Source organism: Solanum pennellii, chromosome 7 (genome assembly GCF_001406875.1).
Source record: "Solanum pennellii chromosome 7, SPENNV200".
Classification (NCBI taxonomy): Eukaryota; Viridiplantae; Streptophyta; class Magnoliopsida; order Solanales; family Solanaceae; genus Solanum; species Solanum pennellii.
In genome coordinates, this window is record NC_028643.1 from 1,207,830 (window position 1) to 1,228,089 (window position 20,260).

General features: G+C 27.7%; 1 protein-coding gene across 1 annotated transcript; it reads left to right on the forward strand.

The window, feature by feature from the left end:
• The first annotated feature begins 10,899 nt into the window (after window positions 1–10,899).
• On the forward strand, window positions 10,900–15,847 carry LOC107024088 (probable LRR receptor-like serine/threonine-protein kinase At4g30520). Its single transcript, XM_015224978.2, has 11 exons — window positions 10,900–11,400; window positions 11,486–11,618; window positions 11,746–11,817; window positions 11,914–12,057; window positions 12,466–12,537; window positions 13,243–13,302; window positions 13,421–13,518; window positions 13,606–13,740; window positions 13,812–14,156; window positions 14,384–14,763; window positions 15,117–15,847. Exons 1-11 carry the CDS (start codon window positions 11,313–11,315, stop codon window positions 15,483–15,485), a joined length of 1,896 nt encoding a protein of 631 aa, XP_015080464.1. The 5' UTR covers window positions 10,900–11,312; the 3' UTR covers window positions 15,486–15,847.
• Window positions 15,848–20,260: the final 4,413 nt, after the last annotated feature.

A 20,260-nucleotide genomic window follows, 5' to 3' on the forward strand; every position in this document is an offset into this window, starting at 1 on the left:
GTCCGTCCTGCACGTCCGTCACAAAGTTCAGAGAGTTAATTCTGTGGAAGGATTTGTGACGGTTCGTCGAGCCCTCAACGGTCCGTCCTGCCATTTCGTCGTGAAGTTCAGAGAGTCGATCTCGGTACCCAAATTTCTAAAAATTCTAAGTGTTTTGATACGAGACCCCCTCGACGGTCCGTCGTGCCCATGACGGTCCGTCGTGGGATCCGTCGACCCAGACAGTGATTTCCAGAAATTAACTCTGCTGCTCCAAACGACTAAACAGGTCGTTACAACATCAATCATTATCACTTACACAACAATAGTGTAGATCTCACTTTAATAATCTTACCCTTTTTTTTTTGGAAAGGGGCCTCCTTGGATCACCAATGTCCAATATATATTTTTTATTTCGATTAAAATTCAAATTTATGTCGTGTAAAATTTGACAAACGTAATTGAACCTCAGTCATGTATGTTTGAAGTGAGAAAAAATGTTTAGACTTCAGCTATATGAAATTTAAACATGATGTCTCACTTTAACTTATTAGTTAACCACGATAAAAATTCGATATGATTTGATGTAAAGACCGATGAAAAGTAGCAATATCGTTCGTTAATAGCAAAGATAAGTGTGAATGGGCCGGAATCTATTCTTTGAGTGGATCAAGGCCCAATAAAGTCATCGGGCCATTTCTACACAATTGCAAGCCCAAAAATAACAGTTTAGCTTCATGGGCTTGAGGAGTTCAATCTCAATTCTAGATGGGCCGGATGAGGTAGAGCCCATGAACTCTTGCCCGAAAAAGCACTATAGACCAATGACGATATTTAATTTTTTATCGCCACACAAATATTATGTCACGTGAAGAGAAGTACACGATATATACTAATAGCGGAATAGTTATAATTGTTTGAGTAGATTTTGAGAAGAATTACTCTTTGAAGAAGCACAATACGATAAAAGTTGTAAGTTAGGGCAAGTATGTGTAGGCGATAAAGGATCGGAGTCAACTAGGTAAAAGGAATACAGTAAGAAGTAAGGAGATTAAACTTTCAAATGAGACTAAACAACTATTACCATTCTAGCACGACATAAAATGGGAACGAGGGAATCATGAAATACTACGAATGAATTAAAAACCATTTTTTCTTTTGGCAAAATACATGCAATGTTTACGTAATTTATCTACTTTGACTCGACACGAAGTTTATGAAAGAAAGAAAAACTTTAAAAACTTGTGATCTATAATGAATGACAGAAATTTATGTGGCTATAAATTATTTTATCAAGAATAAAATAAACATTTTAAAGTTAAATTGTTACTTGATATAAAAATATGTTTTTCTTTTTTAAACTAACTAAAAGAAAAGTAAGTCATATAAATTAGGACAGAAAACTCGATAAATATTAGAGAAAAAAGATGATGAAATTTACATCTTTTTTCATGCACCCCACCACCCAACCCTACCTTCTTCTTTTTTTAGTATTTTTTTAAGTGGAGAATGGCACCTCCTCTTTTTACCAAAGGTAAGAGGAAAGAGAAAGGCAATTTGCATAGAGTGTTTTATATATTCTTATCCAAAAACTAGGAAAAAGTGAAAAAGTTTTATAAAGAGAAACACTGGTAAAATATAAAATATATATAGTAATATTTATGAAAAATAAATTAAGTTACTAAAAAAGCAATTGATATAAAAAGTAGGGGCAAACTGCAAAAAGACTGAAAATGTGAAGGCACGGGTGAATACCTTTATCTTTTTTCAAACACTATTCCCAATTAACTTTATGGACTTCACATTTTGGCCCCTCTATTTTTTTAAAAGTTCATTTTCGATATCTCAAATTATTTATCGTGTTTCTTTTAAAGTGATCATTCCAAATTATTTTTATTTTAGAAGTTTGATACAAAAATAATTATTTTTCTTAAGATTAGTAATTATTTTTGAAAATTACACGCAAGTAAAACAAATATTCAATAAAGCGATATTATATCTTAAAATATTAATAAGATTAAACTAATTAAAGCCCTTCCTAATTACACTATTTTTTTTAGAGAATATGTAAGAAATATGATAGATAATTTAAAATTTAATCAAGTAAAATATTCAATAAAAAAATTATATCTTAAAATATCAATAAGAGTCAAATAGTAAAAAAAATAAAAAAATTCCTAAATTAATATTTTAACAAAATAAATTAATAGAATACGAACCAGATAATTTGAGACGAAAAGTAAATTGTTCACTCATATTATTGGACTTTAGATAAAGCAAACATCCACATGGAGGAATCAATTTCTTCTCCTAGTTAGAAGAATAAGAAGAATAAACGAATTCCAACAAAGATTTGGAATTTTGGCAATTCCCATACACTATTATTTAAGTGTTCCTAAATATTTTAATAATTGTGTGCACTTTTTATTAGTTTTTTTTAGTGTAGTAATTAATTATATTATAAATATAAAACACATTTTTCAATAAAAACTTTGTTTTTTTTTTTTTTTAGAAATGTGTTAAAGAAAGTCACTCACTCATGTGTACATGCTTTGGTTTTTCACTATAATTTATGTTAAGTAAAGTTCATTAAAAGGAGAATGATTTTAAATAAGTTTTTTTTAAAAAAAATCAAAGATTAAACTTACAACTTTTAATTAAAATGTAGATATCTTATTCATTTCACTGTAATTCTATATGGTTCAATTTTATTGAATTTAAGTTTATATCCGGTTCTAGTAATATCAACTTAAATTTAATGTGTTTAATTTTTTACCAAACATAATGNAAAGATTAAACTTACAACTTTTAATTAAAATGTAGATATCTTATTCATTTCACTGTAATTCTATATGGTTCAATTTTATTGAATTTAAGTTTATATCCGGTTCTAGTAATATCAACTTAAATTTAATGTGTTTAATTTTTTACCAAACATAATGAATTTTGAAGTTAATAAATTAAATGAATTACATTACTATACAAGAAATACTAGTCATTTTTTAAGATTTTTAGAGACAGATTTATATTTACTGTTTGTCTCCACATAATAAACTGAAAATTTTACACTAGTAAGTAGTAACATCAACATGTCAATCAACTTGGTGAGGTCAATAATATTCCAATTTTCAAAGTTATCATTGAACCAAAAGTAAGTAAATTAAATAATAAATATATAAGAGATTATATTGAGATTGAAAGGATGAGGATATTTAGGTTGTTGTAATAGGAAACAAGTATCTAATCATTTTTAATTAAAAAACTCGAATTTTACTATAAAAAAAATATGTGAATTCCTTAATGATTTTTTTTATCAAAGTATGTCAAAAATATGGGATTCCCAACATGATGTCTATATGGTAAATTTCATGGCGATTACATTTTCTATTTGAGAAATTTTTATTGATATTTTTAGTAGTATTTGAGTCGTGAAAATAGTCTTAATGAGTCATCTTTGACCACCTCAACCCCACCGTACGAATTTTTTTTTATATAAAATTGAACTCTAAAATAAACAACAAAAAACGAAAAAAAATTAAAAAAAAAAAGGAAGTTAGCTTAAAGGAGGGATAAGTTTTCAAAGTCAAATGCATACATGAAGTATGAGATGGAAGAAAAGTTAAAAGTTAGTAATTGGTTGAGTCATGAGGATTAAGTTGCCTTTGATAGATAATGTTTCATCCAAAACGAAATGTTTCTGTTCGAACGTTGATTAATTTCAAAATAAATATTTAAAAGGAAATAAAAAAGGAAAGTTGTTTACAAGTAGGGACAAGTTCTCAAATTCAAATCCATACATGGAAGCATGAGATGGAAGGAAAATATTAGTAATTATTAATTGTTGAAGTCAGAATTTTAATATTATAGGTTTCAAAATTTTGTTTCAATGATTTTTTGAATATATATTAATAATTAAATTTTAAACTTAATATTTATAAATATTTTACACTTAATACAAATATTTAATTTGAACAAAATTACTTAATTCGACTGAACTAATATTTAAACTTCTAGCTCTGCCCTAAAATAATTTTAGTTCGAAGAATTTAGGAATATATTTACTTTCTATCTTTATAAAACTAATAAAATGTTTGTAAGAACATTTCTTTAAGCAAACCACTTTAAGAATTTTTATGACTTTCAAGAGGCTTTAGGAGCCAAAAGGTTGAATTTAATTTATCCTTCTCAAATTATTGGAGTTTGATTGGTGTCTTTGGATTATACTTTTAATATGTCCATTTAGTTTTTGGCTTATTTTATTCAAGTCAATATTCTAAAGGGAACAAGATTAATCAACAATATTTAAAAAAATGATTTTAAAGCAATATGTATTTTTTCTTCCAGGCATCTCATAATAATTTAAATTCACGCCGTATATATATTTTATAAAAAAAAAAATTCTATCGGCTATTATATAATATTTTTAGAATTAAAACTTCAAATCGAGATTTAGAAGCAACAATTATCCTTCTTATCAAATCTACCATTCTTTGGCTAAGAAAATACTTTAAAATATATAGTTTGAAATTATTATTCTTGTTGTAATTTTTTCAATATCTCCTATTTTTTTAAACCTTTTTTTTAGTGAACATCAAGTACAAGAAATTCAAAGGAATATTAATTTTATTATGATTAATTATAGAAAAACCATTTTTTAATTAAAAAAAAATTGTAGTGGATAAAGAATAGTTGACAAATGAAATAAATAATTAAAAAAATCCTCTATTATAAGAGTAAATATTCTAAAACTGTGGTCCTCTTTTGAGGAATTTATTCGATAAAGATTTGTACTTAAATATCACACTATATAATTGTACTCCCAATAAACTTTTTAAAAATAAAATAAAGAAACTCATTTAAAAAAAAAATCATCAACTATAGTCTATAAGTGATACACATCACACCTTAGACGAGTCATATATCGAAACGAAATAGAATTTTTTTTATATATAAAACAACTCTAATGAATTCGTAAAAGGCATGCGCTTTTGACTTCAGAGCGAATAAACTTCTCATCTTATAAAGTTATGAAAAAATACGAGATGAATCTCAAGTTGAACTGAGAGAAAAGAATGATTTTATAAAAATAAAATATAACACAATTCACTTGATACATTAATTTCAATAATAACGTATCTCAAAAAATAAATTCATGAAATATATTAGATTGATAACTTGAATTATGACATAAATTCTTTTATAATCTAGTGGAGGAAAACAAGTTGGGAATATTCCCCACATTTTATGAACTCTATTTGAAAAAAAAGAAGAAAAAAAGAGAGATCAAATTCCTTTACTTTTTTTTTTTGTGAGTGTGTGAGTGTTTTAGTTTGAAGGGACAAAAAAGTAGGAAATGGAATAATTTGCATGTTGTTGAGATTTTGGATTTTCTATCCAATATTTATTTCTCTTTTAACCTTTTTATTGAAAAAAAAATAATTATACCTTTATCCTATTAAACATGCTAAACTTCCTTCGATCGAAAATTAGCTATAACGATCTTAAGTTAATATATTATTTACACTATTTAGATGCGAAGTTATAGTTTTAGCTATGTATTTTAACGAATTCAGTAGTTTTGCTTAGTTTCTGTATTAAAGACGAAATTAATACTTGAAATTTATAGATTTCTACAATAATCTCGATTGTATATCTTAATTAACTGTTAATTTCACACTTTTGACTAATGTACAAAAAGAATTTTCTTGAATTAAGAATTTATAAACAATAATAATCTATTTATTTTTATAAAATAAAGATAAAACGATGTATATTATTGTTCTCATACTCCACATGGGAACTAGTGAAAATAGATATTTGAGAAGGACTAGGATATTTGTTTGTTGGAAAAAGTTTTCCTTTTTATAGTTAATTTTCTGTTGAAAATAATTCTCCAAAATCTTGAGAAATTGACTTTGTATATTTGTATACAGCTATTAAACATAAAACTCATGTATATTTGTTATTTATTATTTGCCATGTTTTCATCCCAAATTTTAGAAAATTAAAAAGTGAGTAAGTACTTTAAAATAAATAAATTTAGCCTTGCTATTTCAATTAAATTTTATATTGAGAAAAAATGGGAGATAATTAAATATTATTCCTAAAATTAAGAAAATAGAATATCTTTTTTTTTTCTTTTTGTAACTTGTTAATTAAAATACGAGTAATACGAGTATGTGACACGTGCGTCGAAAGATGGATCCAGGAGAGCGAGTTAATAGATTTCTAGGTAGACAAGCTTTCGAAGAAGTGAGACAAGTAGCATCTTAAACGAAGAAAAAAGTGAAAATCCATTGTTTTTGAACTCGACATGCCTAGGACAAATTCATGAGATCTAATGAACCAAAACACACAACAAATGTCATGAATTTAAATTATAACAAATATATGATATCAGATCTGAATATTCTTTTAATATAATGACCATTGGCGAAGCAATATCACTTAAGATGATGAATGATGGAGGATGAACTGACGAGAATGAATCATCAAGAAGGACTTACAATTTTCTTTTAAATGATGCACATAATACATTAAGCAAATCGTCGAAATAAAAATGAAAACCAAAAAACCTTATAGACTATAGAATATAACATACTCACTTTATTCAAAAGAAACATTTTATAATAATTCTTGAAGAAATGAAAAAGTGTTGGGTTAATTTATTTACTTTTCTTTTCACTCCCTCACTCTATTACATTTAAATAAATACTTTTCATATGAGAAAAGAAACTCAAAAAAAATGATGATTTTTCTTTATTAATGGCTTCAATTATAACTTGCTTTTGATCAACTTATCATTAATTGAGTTCCCCTAGTGAATTAGTGATAGACTAAATAGTCTTTTTAACTTTTACTTTTACTTTTTTTTTTAAAAAAAAAAAACTTCTTCTTATTATCAACAATGTGAATAAAATGAGTCAACCATTAAAAAGGTACTATACTTCAAAATTAAGAATATACAAATCCCAAAATTATTAATTTCAAAATTAAAAAATTCAATTATATATATAAAAGAAAAATCTCATATTTTATTTTATAAGATTGTTAATCCTTATCTCACACACTAAACAATCTCATATGGTATAATGATTTACTCGATCACAAGAGACTATAAATTTATAACTTCAAAAGAAATATAAAATTAAATTTCAAATATAAATATAAGCTATATACCTAAATAAATATTTAAAAATCAAATAAACTAAAAAAAGAGTTCTACTTTACAAAATCCTATATGAACTAATTTATCTCACCTACTAATTGAGATAAAATAATTTCAAATTAGATAAAATAAAATAAAATATTTCAAAATTAAATTAAAATAAATTTAACTATATAAATTTATCTCACCTACCAAAAGACCTAATAGCCTAATCATAAAGAAAAAAGTGATAAAATTTCTTGAATAGAGAGAATATTTCTAATTTTTTTATAATGACAAAACAGTATAAGAAATTATACCTAATTAGCCTTAATCATGAATGTATAACTAATTCATGTAAATAAAGTACTACATCTACAAATAGGATTACTTTATTCTGAATAACTTATATATTTTTGTCATATCAACAACTTTTTTAAGTATTTTATTTCCTCGTAATTTGAATTTGTATCGTACAAAATTGATTAAAAAAAATTTTTTTTTATTATAATTTCTTTTTCTATTGACATGGTTTTAACTCCAAAATTTCTAATCAACCATTTAGGATCATTTTATAATCATGAGATTCTACCTGAATAAGTTATCTAAACTATAATCACAATCTTAATACTTGTTTTACCTAATAATACCTACAATCAAACCAAGAACAAATATAACCTAAAACTAAAATTGAAATAATTAATGGTAAGTTGATAAGCAATAAATGCATATACTCCATCATTTCAAATAAATGTCATTTTAGCAACAAAACAAAAAAAATACTAAAATAAGTCACTTGAAAAAGTTAAAACAAAATTTAGTATTATATTTTTTCAACTATAATCTTTTTATTCTATCTTCTTAATATTGTTCAATTTTCAAGAAATATTTATCAGATTAAAATAATTTAGTAAACTACACATTTTATCTATTAATTTTTTAAAGGATATAATTTCGTGAGGTAACACTTGTATATATTTTTCCTTTTTCAATTTGTTTCTCATACCTTTTTAATCTATTTTAAAAAGAATGTATATTTTCTTTTTTCGATAACTTTTTAATTACGAGATATTTTAAAGATTACAAAATAAAAAAATATTTGATATATCGTAAATTTAAAATCACAATTTTATTTAGTTTCTGAAATTAAATGTGAAATTAAAACAAATGGAAATGAGGAAGTATACAACTTTCTATACTAGGTTAAATTACATTAATGAACTATAATGGTTGTTACAACTTACAACTTGCCATTTATTAATTTAAAGGGAAAAGGGTCTGATATACCTCTCCACTTTGTCATTTGGAGCTGATATACCTCTTGTTATGAAAATGACTCATATATACTTTATTTGTAAACAAATGGTTCACATATACCCTTTTCCTCTAATGGAAATGAAAAATAATTATTTTAATCTAAATTTTTATTATTTTTTTCTAAAAAATATAATCCATATGAGTAAATTTAATCCTCGTCAAACATATTTTTTTGACTTTTTTTTGTTTCAATGACTAATTTATAATTATTATTTTGATAATCAAATTTATTTATGTTTCACTAATATTCTTGTAAAATTTATTGTAGATGACCAAATTTTTTCTTCGAATACGAAATTAAATTACAATACACACAAAAAAATAGTTAGATTTTTTTCCCTTTAAACTAAGGAATGAAAGACAAAAACAAAATAAGAATAAGAAACTCAAATAATTAAAATAAAAGAAGTCAAAAAATAATTTATGTATGAAAAAAATTAAAATATACCTTGATCTTTGATTAAAGAATCATATATACCCCTAAATAATTTTTTTAAAAAAATTAGAAGTTTAAATATAAATTTAAAACTAATTTTTTAACTTTCGTTAAATGAAGGGTATATGTGAGCCATTTTGTAACGGCAGGGGTATTTGTGAGCCGTTCGTATAACGGTAAGGGCATATATGAGCCACTTTTATAACGAGGGGTATATCAGCTCTAAATGACAAAATTGAGAGATATATCAGACTCTTTTTCCTAGTTTAAATAACCAAAAATTCAAAAATAACTTGAAACAATAAATAAAATAAAAATATTAAACATTGGAAAAGGAAATATAGGCTTAATAATTGTATACTATATATATTGTCAAGTCTTTTCTTAGTAGACTATCAGAAAGAACAAAATTATATATAGAGTAGTAGATTTGTACTTGCAGAACCAAAACAGTGCTTTTTTTTTCTTCTTACAATAAATCCTTCACACATTTTCTTCTTTTTTGCCTTTTCTTGCTTCCTATAAATAAGTAATAATTTATTCTTTTTATGGTAAAGATCGCGGTGAAGTGAAAAATATTTTTTTATTATTTTTTAAAATTAAACTTTGAGTATGTAGTCGTGTTTTAAAAGAACTCTTTATCTATCATATAAGATGTTTGCGTCAATTCAAATTTAGGGCTCGTTTGGTCATATATTTCTCAAATAATATTTGAAAAAAAACTTGGTGAATAGTGTTTGTTCGTACACTTTGCCATTATTTAGCAAATATTCCAAATTCCCAAATATTACTTTTCTCTAGTATTTGTGTCAAATCTCATTATTTGGGATCTTTTAAACAAACTTTTTATCTTTTACAAAAACACCTTCTATAGTTATTGCTTACGTTGTAATACATAATTTTTTACGTTAATTTTAAAGTAGTGATAAAATATTCGGTGAATGTTAAATGATAATATAGTTATTGATGAAACTGATAAACAATCGGCTTAAGATAACAAAGTCATGTGTTTTATCTACTTCACGATTTATGAAATGATGCTTATTGCACTCACTCCAAATTACTATATTGCTTTGGTGTCATGGACACTATTTGTTATTGTTGTAACAAAAATCCAATTGACTTGTAATACAAACTTATGATTAGTTTTGATATTTTTAAAACTTATTGGTATAAATCATATTTTTCTAGAAAAGTGAAATATATTTTCCAAATACTATGTCCAAACACATGGTGAAATTTCACCCAGAAAATATTTGCCAAGAATATTTAGAAATCTATAGCCAAACGATAGCTTAATTGAACTCAAATATAAATAATAAAAACGCTAGAATATAGATTATGAGTTTGTCATAAATTCAATAATTTCATTCTGAAACTTAATTTGAATTAACTTACTTTAAATTACATATAATAATTTAATTTTAAATTAAAATAATAAAAATAAGCTAAAGACTAGTCAATCCAAATATACTCTAATACTTGTATTGATCTTAAGAAATTCATTAACATGTTTAATATGAGACTTTTCATCATCATTTTAATTATGTTGAACCCTTGTACAAACAATGTTGGAGTGAGAACAGAGATAACGAATTCGATCAAATTCAATAATTTTAATACAGATCTTATATTTGACTTAGAAAGTCCTATGAATATGTACAAATCACTAATTTAAAACTCAATAACTCGAAATAATCAGAATTTCAAATTCATCAGCTTCAATTCCTAGCTCGACCTCTAAAATAGCTAATACCATTCAAATAGTTAAAAGTTGATCTTCTTAAAAGAAAAAAGGTATATCGGATAAGCATTTCTTTATTCTTAACCTGATATCTCGAATTCAATAATAAGTATAGAATCCACCTTCTTTTATCTCAATAAAAATATTTCAATTCAAAAAATAGATTTCATCAAACTTTAATATAAATATCGAATATTTGTGCCAGAAAAAATTAAAGAGGGAGATTGGTCCATTGTTTTTTTTCTTTCTCAGTAGGCATATTGCTGTCACTCTCAAATTCTGAGCTTAAAAAAAAAAAAAAGCTTTCTTCCCTCTCTCTGAGTCCTCTCACTGTCACTGATTTTCTTCATATCATCTCCTCACCTGATTCTCTTACACCAAAAACACAGTACAAAAAAATTAGTAAAGAAAAATATTTGAAAAAAAACACATAAACAAACTCAGATAAAGCAAAAGGAGAAACAGAGTTGGTACAAATACCAACAAAATAGACAGACTGATAAAGAACCTGATTTCTTTTCCTTTACACTCTCTCTCACTTTATTTGTTTTTAGTTTTTTGACTGAAAAAAGACACAATTTTTATTCTTTTACATGAACCAAAATGTTAAATAAATTCATGGGGTTTGCTTAATATATGTGTTGAATCATTTGATTTCACTTTCTTGGTTTTTTTTTTTATAATCATCAATGGCTTCCATGTTCTTGGTTTTTGTCTTCTCTTTGCTTCTGTTTTACCCTTTTCTTTGTTTTTCATATGAAGCTAGGAATCATGAAGGTAAACAAAAAAAAAAAGGAACCCCATTTGCTTATTTTTGAGTTTTTGGTTTTCAAAATTTGATATTTTTTGTTTTGATGTGTAGTTGAAGCTTTAATTGCTATAAGGAGAAGTTTGGATGACCCAAAAGGAGTTTTAAGTAATTGGGATGAAGATTCTGTTGATCCTTGTAGTTGGGCAATGATCAGTTGTTCTTCTGAAAATCTTGTTATTGCACTGTATGTTTAATAGTGTTATTTTTACTTTTTTTGAAATTGTATTGTACTATTTGCTAATATTGGTTGTTAAAGATTGAAACTTTTACTGTTTTATCAACTAATAAAGTGTTTTTTTTATTGTTTGTAGAGGAGCTCCAAGTCAAGGTTTATCTGGGGTTTTGTCTGGGATGATATCAAATCTTACAAACCTTAAACAAGTGTAAGAGACAATTTTTTAATGTTTTTGTTGTATGTAATTTCAAATTTTGATGACCCCATTTGGTTAATTTTTTCTTGTATGTTGAAAATTGTGTAGTTTATTGCAAAACAATAATATTTCTGGGCATATTCCAAGAGAGCTAGGAAAACTACCTAATCTTGAAACATTGGATCTGTCTAATAACCATTTCTCTGGTCATGTTCCTGATTCTTTGGGTCTGTTAAACAGTCTTCAGTATCTGTAAGTGTACTAAACTTTCAAAATTTTCACTTTTGTGTGATTATCAAGATTATGTTTTTAGAGTTGAATGGTCTAAAACACACATGAAGTATCATGTTTTTGCGAGTTTGCTACTAATTATATCAACTGCTATTTGTCAAAACATGTTTCACCACAATCTCACAGTCGAGGTGTGTTTTGATTAATAGTTGGTGATGGTTTAAGAAGGAACACATGATAGTTTAGGTAGAAAACGTGCAAAATCGCGATACTTCACAAAGTGTGGTTTTTACCATTATCTCTTGTTTTTTGTACCTTTTTTTCCTTTGATTGTTGTTTTCTCATGTTGACAATGTTTATGTGCTATCTTATTCTTTGACTATATGTTTTTTGATGTCTTGTTCTGGGGTTTGTCTTGTAATGGAGTAGAAGGTTGAACAACAACAGCTTGTCTGGTGCTATTCCTCTTTCTTTAGCCAGGGTCCCTCAGCTTGCTTTCTTGTGAGTATTGCTTCTTTAAATCTATGACTTTTGTTTTATTCTTTTGTCTGATTGTCCTGAGAATTGGAATTATCTGGTCACTTTCTTGAATCAGCCTTAGGTTTTGAAGTTTTTTTTGTTTGAAGGAAATTGAATAGTTTGTTCTGTTTAGGGGTATCATTATATTTTAACTTATTATTCACTTTTATTTTATTTTGTTTAGTGTGATGATGATATGCAATGAACTTAAATGGAAGTGGGGATTCATATTGCCCGACCGACCACAACTTGTTTGAGACTGAGTCGGCGTTATTGTTGTTGTTGAATCATGTGTTTTGTTTTGTGTATAGGAAATGAATAGTGTTTTCTGTTCAGGGTTATTATTGTTATTATTATATTCTTGAAATTATATTTCACTTTTATTTAGTCTAGTATGAGGATGATATGCAATAAGCTTAAATGAATGTGGTTTTCATATTGCCGATCACAACTTGGTTGAGACTGAGGCGTTGTCGGTGTCGAATAGTGGTTCTGGTTAGGGGTCATATTATGTTCAACTTATTCTTCACTTTTATTTTATTTATTATGACGATGACATGCAATGAACTTAAATGAATGTGGGGTTTCATATGGCTGACCCCAACTTGTTATGGACTGAGGCGTTGTTGTAGTTGTTTTCATCGTCAAATAGTGTGTTCTGATTTAGTTATCCTCTTATTCTTTCAGGGACTTGTCTTTCAATAATCTGAGTGGACCTATTCCTAAATTTCCTACGAGAACTTTCAAGTATGGATTCTCTGCCCAACTCTTATTATGTTACATTATAATTGTGTTCTTTTGTAAATACAAATCATCTTGTTTAAGTTCTAATCGTGATTTTTCTTTATTCTTAATGTTTTCATAGTGTTGTGGGTAACCCTTTGATTTGTGGAAATCACTCTGCTGAGACTTGCTTTGGATCGGTGAACCTGATGCCCCTTTCGTTTGACATTGATTCCACCGGTAAAAGTTTAGAAAAAGTTCTCATGATTCAACAATGTTTAGACATTAATTCGATTTAAATCTTAAACTTCTTTCGGTTGTAACCAGGTAAGCGAAACTCGAAAAGACTAGCCATTGCAATGGGACTTAGTATCAGCTTCATTTCTCTTTTCCTCTTAGGATTCGGATTCATAATTTGGAAAAGGAACCAAAACAGGAAACAGTCTATTCTGAACATTAATGGTGAGTTTTAGTAGTATTTTGTGTATTTGATGACGGTTCAAAGTTATTTAGATTTCGTATTTTTGTTCCAGATATGCAAGAGGAGGATCTAGTTAGACTTGGGAATCTCAGAAGCTTCACATTTAAAGAACTTCAACGTGCAACAAACAGTTTCAGCTCCAAGAACATTCTTGGTGCTGGAGGATTTGGCAATGTTTATCGTGGAAAGTTGGGGGATGGTTCGTTGGTCGCGGTGAAACGACTGAAAGATATTAGTGGAACTGCTGGAGAATCACAGTTCCGGACGGAATTGGAGCTAATAAGCTTGGCAGTACATAGAAATTTGCTCAGGTTAATTGGTTATTGTGCTACCCCAAACGAGAGACTTCTCGTGTATCCTTTCATGTCTAATGGTAGTGTGGCATCAAGACTTAGAGGTAAACACCTTGTATACTCTTTTCAGTCAATGCCTTACACATTCTACTCCTTCGTTTCTATTTGTTTATCTGATTTTGACTTAACACGACTAAGAAAGTAAATAGTAACTTCTGTTAATAAAATTCTTGTTTGTTCGATCAAAGTTCTCAAATTCAACCTTGTGATCTTAGACTCTTAAAAAAATGATGGAATGTACAAATTCTTAATCTATTTCTCGTGATGACAGGAAAACCGGCACTAGATTGGAACACTAGGAAGAGAATTGCCATTGGAGCTGCTAGAGGTCTTCTTTACCTTCACGAGCAATGTGATCCGAAGATAATCCACAGAGATGTGAAGGCGGCAAATGTCCTATTAGATGACTTCTGTGAAGCTGTTGTCGGGGACTTTGGCCTTGCAAAGCTCCTCGATCATGCTGACTCTCACGTTACCACAGCTGTTCGTGGAACAGTTGGCCATATTGCACCAGAGTACCTTTCAACCGGTCAATCTTCCGAAAAAACGGATGTGTTTGGATTTGGTATCCTCTTGTTAGAGCTTATAACTGGAATGAGAGCTCTTGAATTGGGAAAAACAGTAAACCAGAAAGGAGCAGTACTTGAATGGGTATGTATGTTTCTCTATTCGTCTATGTTGCTCGAACTCTCCATAAATGTTGCTGCACCCTTCTCGGAGCCTCAAAAAATGCACTACTTTTGAAGACGTTGATACACCTGCATTATCACCGAGCAACCAATATTTCCTTTAAGTAAAAGTGAAAAGTGGAGATCCAGTAACATCACTTACTTGGTGATATCTTAACCTTTGTTGGTCGTACTCTTCAATATGTAGACTGTTGCATGTCGAATCCTCCAAAAAACTAGTACATAATCCAACACGATGCAACAACATTTGAGTTCGAGCAATGTAGGTTATAACAGAAAATCTACTGCTTCATAGCAAGTTTGGCTTTATTGCAGGTTAAGAAAATGCAGCATGAGAAGAACGTCGAAGCTCTCATCGACAGAGAGCTTGGGAGCAACTACGACAGGATCGACGTAGGGGAGATGTTGCAAGTGGCTATACTCTGTACTCAATACCTACCGTCTCACCGTCCCAAGATGTCTGAGGTGGTCCGAATGCTCGAAGGCGATGGCCTTGCTGAAAAATGGGCTGCATCTCATAACTATGATGGCTTTTCTCTAACCAAAAACAGTAATAAAACTCAGACTAAACATTCTATGGTGCCTCTTGGATATGATGACCATGATCAAGATCATTTGACCATGTTTGGGATGATGGATGATGATTATGACACACATGCCATGGAGCTTTCTGGTCCGAGATAATTGCGAAATATTCCCCTGGAGAAGGTACGGACGGTGTACACAAACCTTACCCTTACCTCTTATGGGGTAGATATGCTATTTCCGATGACGCTCGGTTCGTTATAGAAAAATATCCAAAAGGAAAAGAAATTGAACATAGGTATCTAATTCTTTTTCAAATTTTTACAAGTTAGTACCACTATTAACTCTTATCAAAAAGCATGTTGGTGAAGAAAAGAAAGTTTTTTTTCTGGATTTGTTGGTTTTCTTTAGATGGTGTGAAAATAGGAGTTTGCTATGTTTAATAAAATAACACTTTTAGGAGTTTATGGGACTAATGTAAATTACCCTTTTCATCAAAAGTATTAATCTTTATGAGTAAATATTTGCATTTTTGTTTTTTAGTTTATGTAAAAAGAAATGATTCATTTATGTACTTGAGAGGTTTTGGCCAAAAACTTCCTTAAACTATATTCAAGAATTAAACTACACTCTTAAATATCATTCTTAGCAAAAAAAAATATGCTTAAATATTTAAAAGTGAATAAGTTTCATCCTTTTGTTAGATATCGTTAAAAAACTAAGAGATCCTACGAAAACATAGTCTTGTCCGAAAGTCTCAGGCGAAAAGACAGCTAAAAAGTAACAAGGTTTTGAAAAACAGACGGGCCTTAAAGCAACTAAAGCTAGGAAGGTAGGTTAAAATGACTAGTCTTTCTTATCCGAAAACAAGCAAGACAACAAGGGAGGGTTTAGGCAACTCGCTGGTTTCGAGATGGATTTCCTTGCGGGTGTGTCCACTTGTTTTCCTATTCAAGCTCTGATTCCAATTTTAGAAAGTTTAGATTCTTATTGCCACTACGAGCCATCAACAAAGTTTTTCCACATAATTTCATTAAAAAAACATATTAAAATTTTTAGACAATATTGTCGAAACAACAAAAATGTTTGAAAGATATGAGCATATATACATGATCTGTTTTTTTTCTCATTTAGTAACTGAAAGAAGTTGGAACTTAATTATCTTTACGTTTTTCATAGTCAAACTTTATTTAGATAAATAATCTTTGGCCAATCTAAAATCGATTATTTTCCTTTTTAGGTTTAGTCCGTCATAAAAAAAAATGACATAATTCTATATTAAATAACAACTTAACTATAAAAATTCTATTTTACTCTTAATGAAATATTTACAGCCGCACGAATTTCTATCGTTTATTTGAGACTATCAGTTTTAAAAGTCATCCTTTTGTTTTTAAATTCCATGCAGCGGCACAATACTACCTCACATAAAATGAAACGAAGGAGTATTTGTTTTGTATAACTTGAGCACTTGTATAACTTGAGCACTTGTTTTTACAAAGAGATTTGTATTGCTTTTGGAAAATTGTTTTTACACTTTATTTGAGTATTGCTTGATTGAATTACAAATGAGAGCCCATTTATTTATACTACAATTTTAGATGCTAAAATCTAAATAAAAATTATTATACAAGTCTCTACACATTTACAATATAGTCCTTCTTCTAGAATTCTCTACAACACTAGAGTATTCTAAAGCATTCCAACATATATTCTAGGATATTTAAGAGTCTTCCTCAAACCTATCCACAATTCTAGTTCTCATATTTTTATGCCTTACCTGAATGACAAAGTAACGGGACATGACAAATAGCTCACCTCCTCGAACATTAATTTCCGCAACTGCAATAATAAAAGGTTATTTGTATTCCTCGGAAACCCCCGCCTACGTCACCATTTAATATTTCTTGGCCTACTATTGGCCAAACCACCTGGGCACTAGGCCTTATGTGAGTTGGATCACTTAGCCACACGTTTTATGGAATTATTTGTCACTGAAAGTTTTAATCCACTTAGAAACTTATTATTTTTCTATTGAAATTTTTCATTGAGAGATGGTCAGATAATTTGATTATATCAGTGAGAGAAGAAAAAATCAACAATATTTTCACGTAAAAAAACTAGAAAACTTTCCAATATTTCAATGAAATATGTTCTTCATCATGCATTTTCCCAGTGAGCGTAATGGAAAAATCATTTTTTATAATGCAAAATTCTAATTAATTTGCGGAGAAATTTTAGAAATTCATAAATGACAATGAATGATCTACTCTTTTATCTTTTTCAATCTTTTTCCCACTAGAATCTCAAAATTTAGAACAATGTGACTTAGCAACCAACTTAAATTTAAGATCACACTATTATAAAATTTGATTTGGTTAATTTGATTATTTATTTGAGATTACGGAATTACAAATTGAAATACTGGCAAATACAAAAGTTACCTATTGTTTAATAATTTAACCTAAATACAAAAAAAATCACATCATCATCCTAAAAAATGGATCCTATGTATCTGAATTAATCAAGGTCCACTGTTGATACCTCATGCCCGTTAGCCCTTAATATTAAATGTCCTTGATTTCAAATCTAAATACAAAAATAAATAAAAATATATCGTCATACTAAAAAATGGGCCTTTATATATTTGGATTAGCTGAGATCCAATATAGATATTAAACACCCCTTATTTAGATGTCTCAAATTTCAATATGATTACAGAAAAAAGTAAGTTTGTTGTCCTAAAAATTGGACCCTATATGCGTATTTAAATTAATCAAGATCGAATACAAATACTGAACACTCTTAAATTAGATATCTCGAATCAATTTAAATACAAACAAACTAATATAATCGTCCTAAAATATAAGCCCTACAAGACTCCATAAAATTATTATATATTTACATTCTCCATCTCTTAAAAGTGAATCCTAAAAATTGTTAGGTAAATATATGTATCGCAATTAATGAAAGATAAAACTTAACCTAATTTGCTCATACACTTGAAAATCTTTTGCTGAAAAATTTAAATTAATTATAACATAAGGTGTTGAAATAAACATATGATAATATGAAAAGAAAATTTAAATTATCGCACTCAAGTTAAGTTAAAATTTGTCGAAGTTTGGTCATAATTTAGAAGTACTTACGTCTTATCACTTGTATGTATTATAACAAAGTTATAATTAATATTTAGAACCTATAATTATTTTCTTTAAGTTTAAACTTCAAGTTTCAATTAAATTACGATAAATTTGATGTATCATTTTAGAACTTTGAACTAAACTATTTAAACCTATTATATATCAACATGGGTTTTGAAAACAAAAATCAAGGTGTTGTATTGCAATAAATGGTTTAACATTTTTGTTAACTTAAAAGAATTTCCCCCAAATTTTATAATAAAGTATCGATTATTTTCATATATTACAAACTATAAACACATATAATAAACTAGTTATATAGTGAACGTAAATATTTTTGGACACACTTCAATCAAATTTGCAATATAGTTTCAGAATCCAATTGAAAAATGACTTCAACTTTTCACTAAATTCATATTATTTTTGAGTCAAATAACAATCCATATTATTTTTGAGCCAAATAAAAATACAGACTTGCATTAATAATTAAAATATTCACAACAATTAGTATATAGTTTCTTCGAAATTATAAAATCCGTTTTAGCTATGACTTTTAATTTTAATTTCACATTCTATAGTTGCTGCTTTATTATTTTGAATTTTCGTAATATTTATTTATATCTTGTAACTATTTTGAGTAAAAAATCAATGATCGATACAAAAACTGCTTTAAGTATGCGCCTCTTCACATTAAATTTGTGCAAACAAAAGTAATTAACAACTTAAATATCTAAAATAATATTAAAATTTAATCACCTTTCTAAATTTTACTTACATCACATAAATTAAAATAAAATAAAATAAAAACTAAAATATTAAGCTCGTGCAACACACGTACACCTATGTCTAGTAAGATATAAGAAAGAAATAAAGAAGGAAAGCTACCTTTTGTATCAAATCAAAGTTAGATATTTATTATACTCTTTGTAATTTTTGAATTTTTATAACTCATAATGGTAAATTAGGAACACCCATTTATAGTAGCGCAAAAGGCTATATAAGAAAATATAAGAAAAAATCAATATTTATAGATTGAATCATGAGGAATTTAAGGTTTTAAGGTATATGAACACTGACACGAGGGAAAGATATATATATGAAAATGAAAAGAAATTGAGGTAAAAAATATTTTACATTGAATCACGAGAAATTTGAGATTAAAAGCACTCATTTATAACAGTGGAAAAGGAATGTGTAAAAGTACAAGAAAATTAAGGTAAAAGATATTTATGAAAAATTCACGAAATATTTCTTGACTAAAATATCTTAATATAAAATCGTCAAAATGAATTTGATCGGTGAAATTAGTTCAAGTCAAATTATTAGTTTGGTCTGCCGTTTTCCACGCCCATTTAGAACTAAGATTCTTTGGTAGTTAATATGCTTCCAATAAAGTTACAAATGACTAATTTGAGCCAAAATAACAATACAAACTTACGATAATCATTAAAAAAAATTATAAAAATTAAAGTGATGAAATCTAATAGAGAAACAACACAAAAGAAAAAAGAAAAATTATATATATTCTTGTGTTCATGAACTATGGAACATGAAACTATTTATTACTAGAAAATAAATATCGATATCAAACAATACTTAGTCAAATCTCTCAAATTTCAATTTGAATACAAAAATAATGTCATTATCTTAAATAATAAGCCCTACATGCGTATCTAAATTAGTCAAAATCTATCGTAGCTATCTGAAACCTTATAATCAAATGTCTTTAAGTTTTAATCTAGATACAAAAAACTTATATCACCACCCTTAAAAATAAGTATCATACATGTA

Bases quoted from the DNA above. Each gene is read 5' to 3' on its own strand.
- LOC107024088 (XM_015224978.2), top strand. From the start codon at position 11,313: ATGGCTTCCATGTTCTTGGTTTTTGTCTTCTCTTTGCTTCTGTTTTAC. The intron at 11,619-11,745 runs GTATGTTTAATA...TATTGTTTGTAG, and splicing joins GAAAATCTTGTTATTGCACT to AGGAGCTCCAAGTCAAGGTT. The intron at 12,538-13,242 runs GTGAGTATTGCT...TTATTCTTTCAG, and splicing joins GTCCCTCAGCTTGCTTTCTT to GGACTTGTCTTTCAATAATC.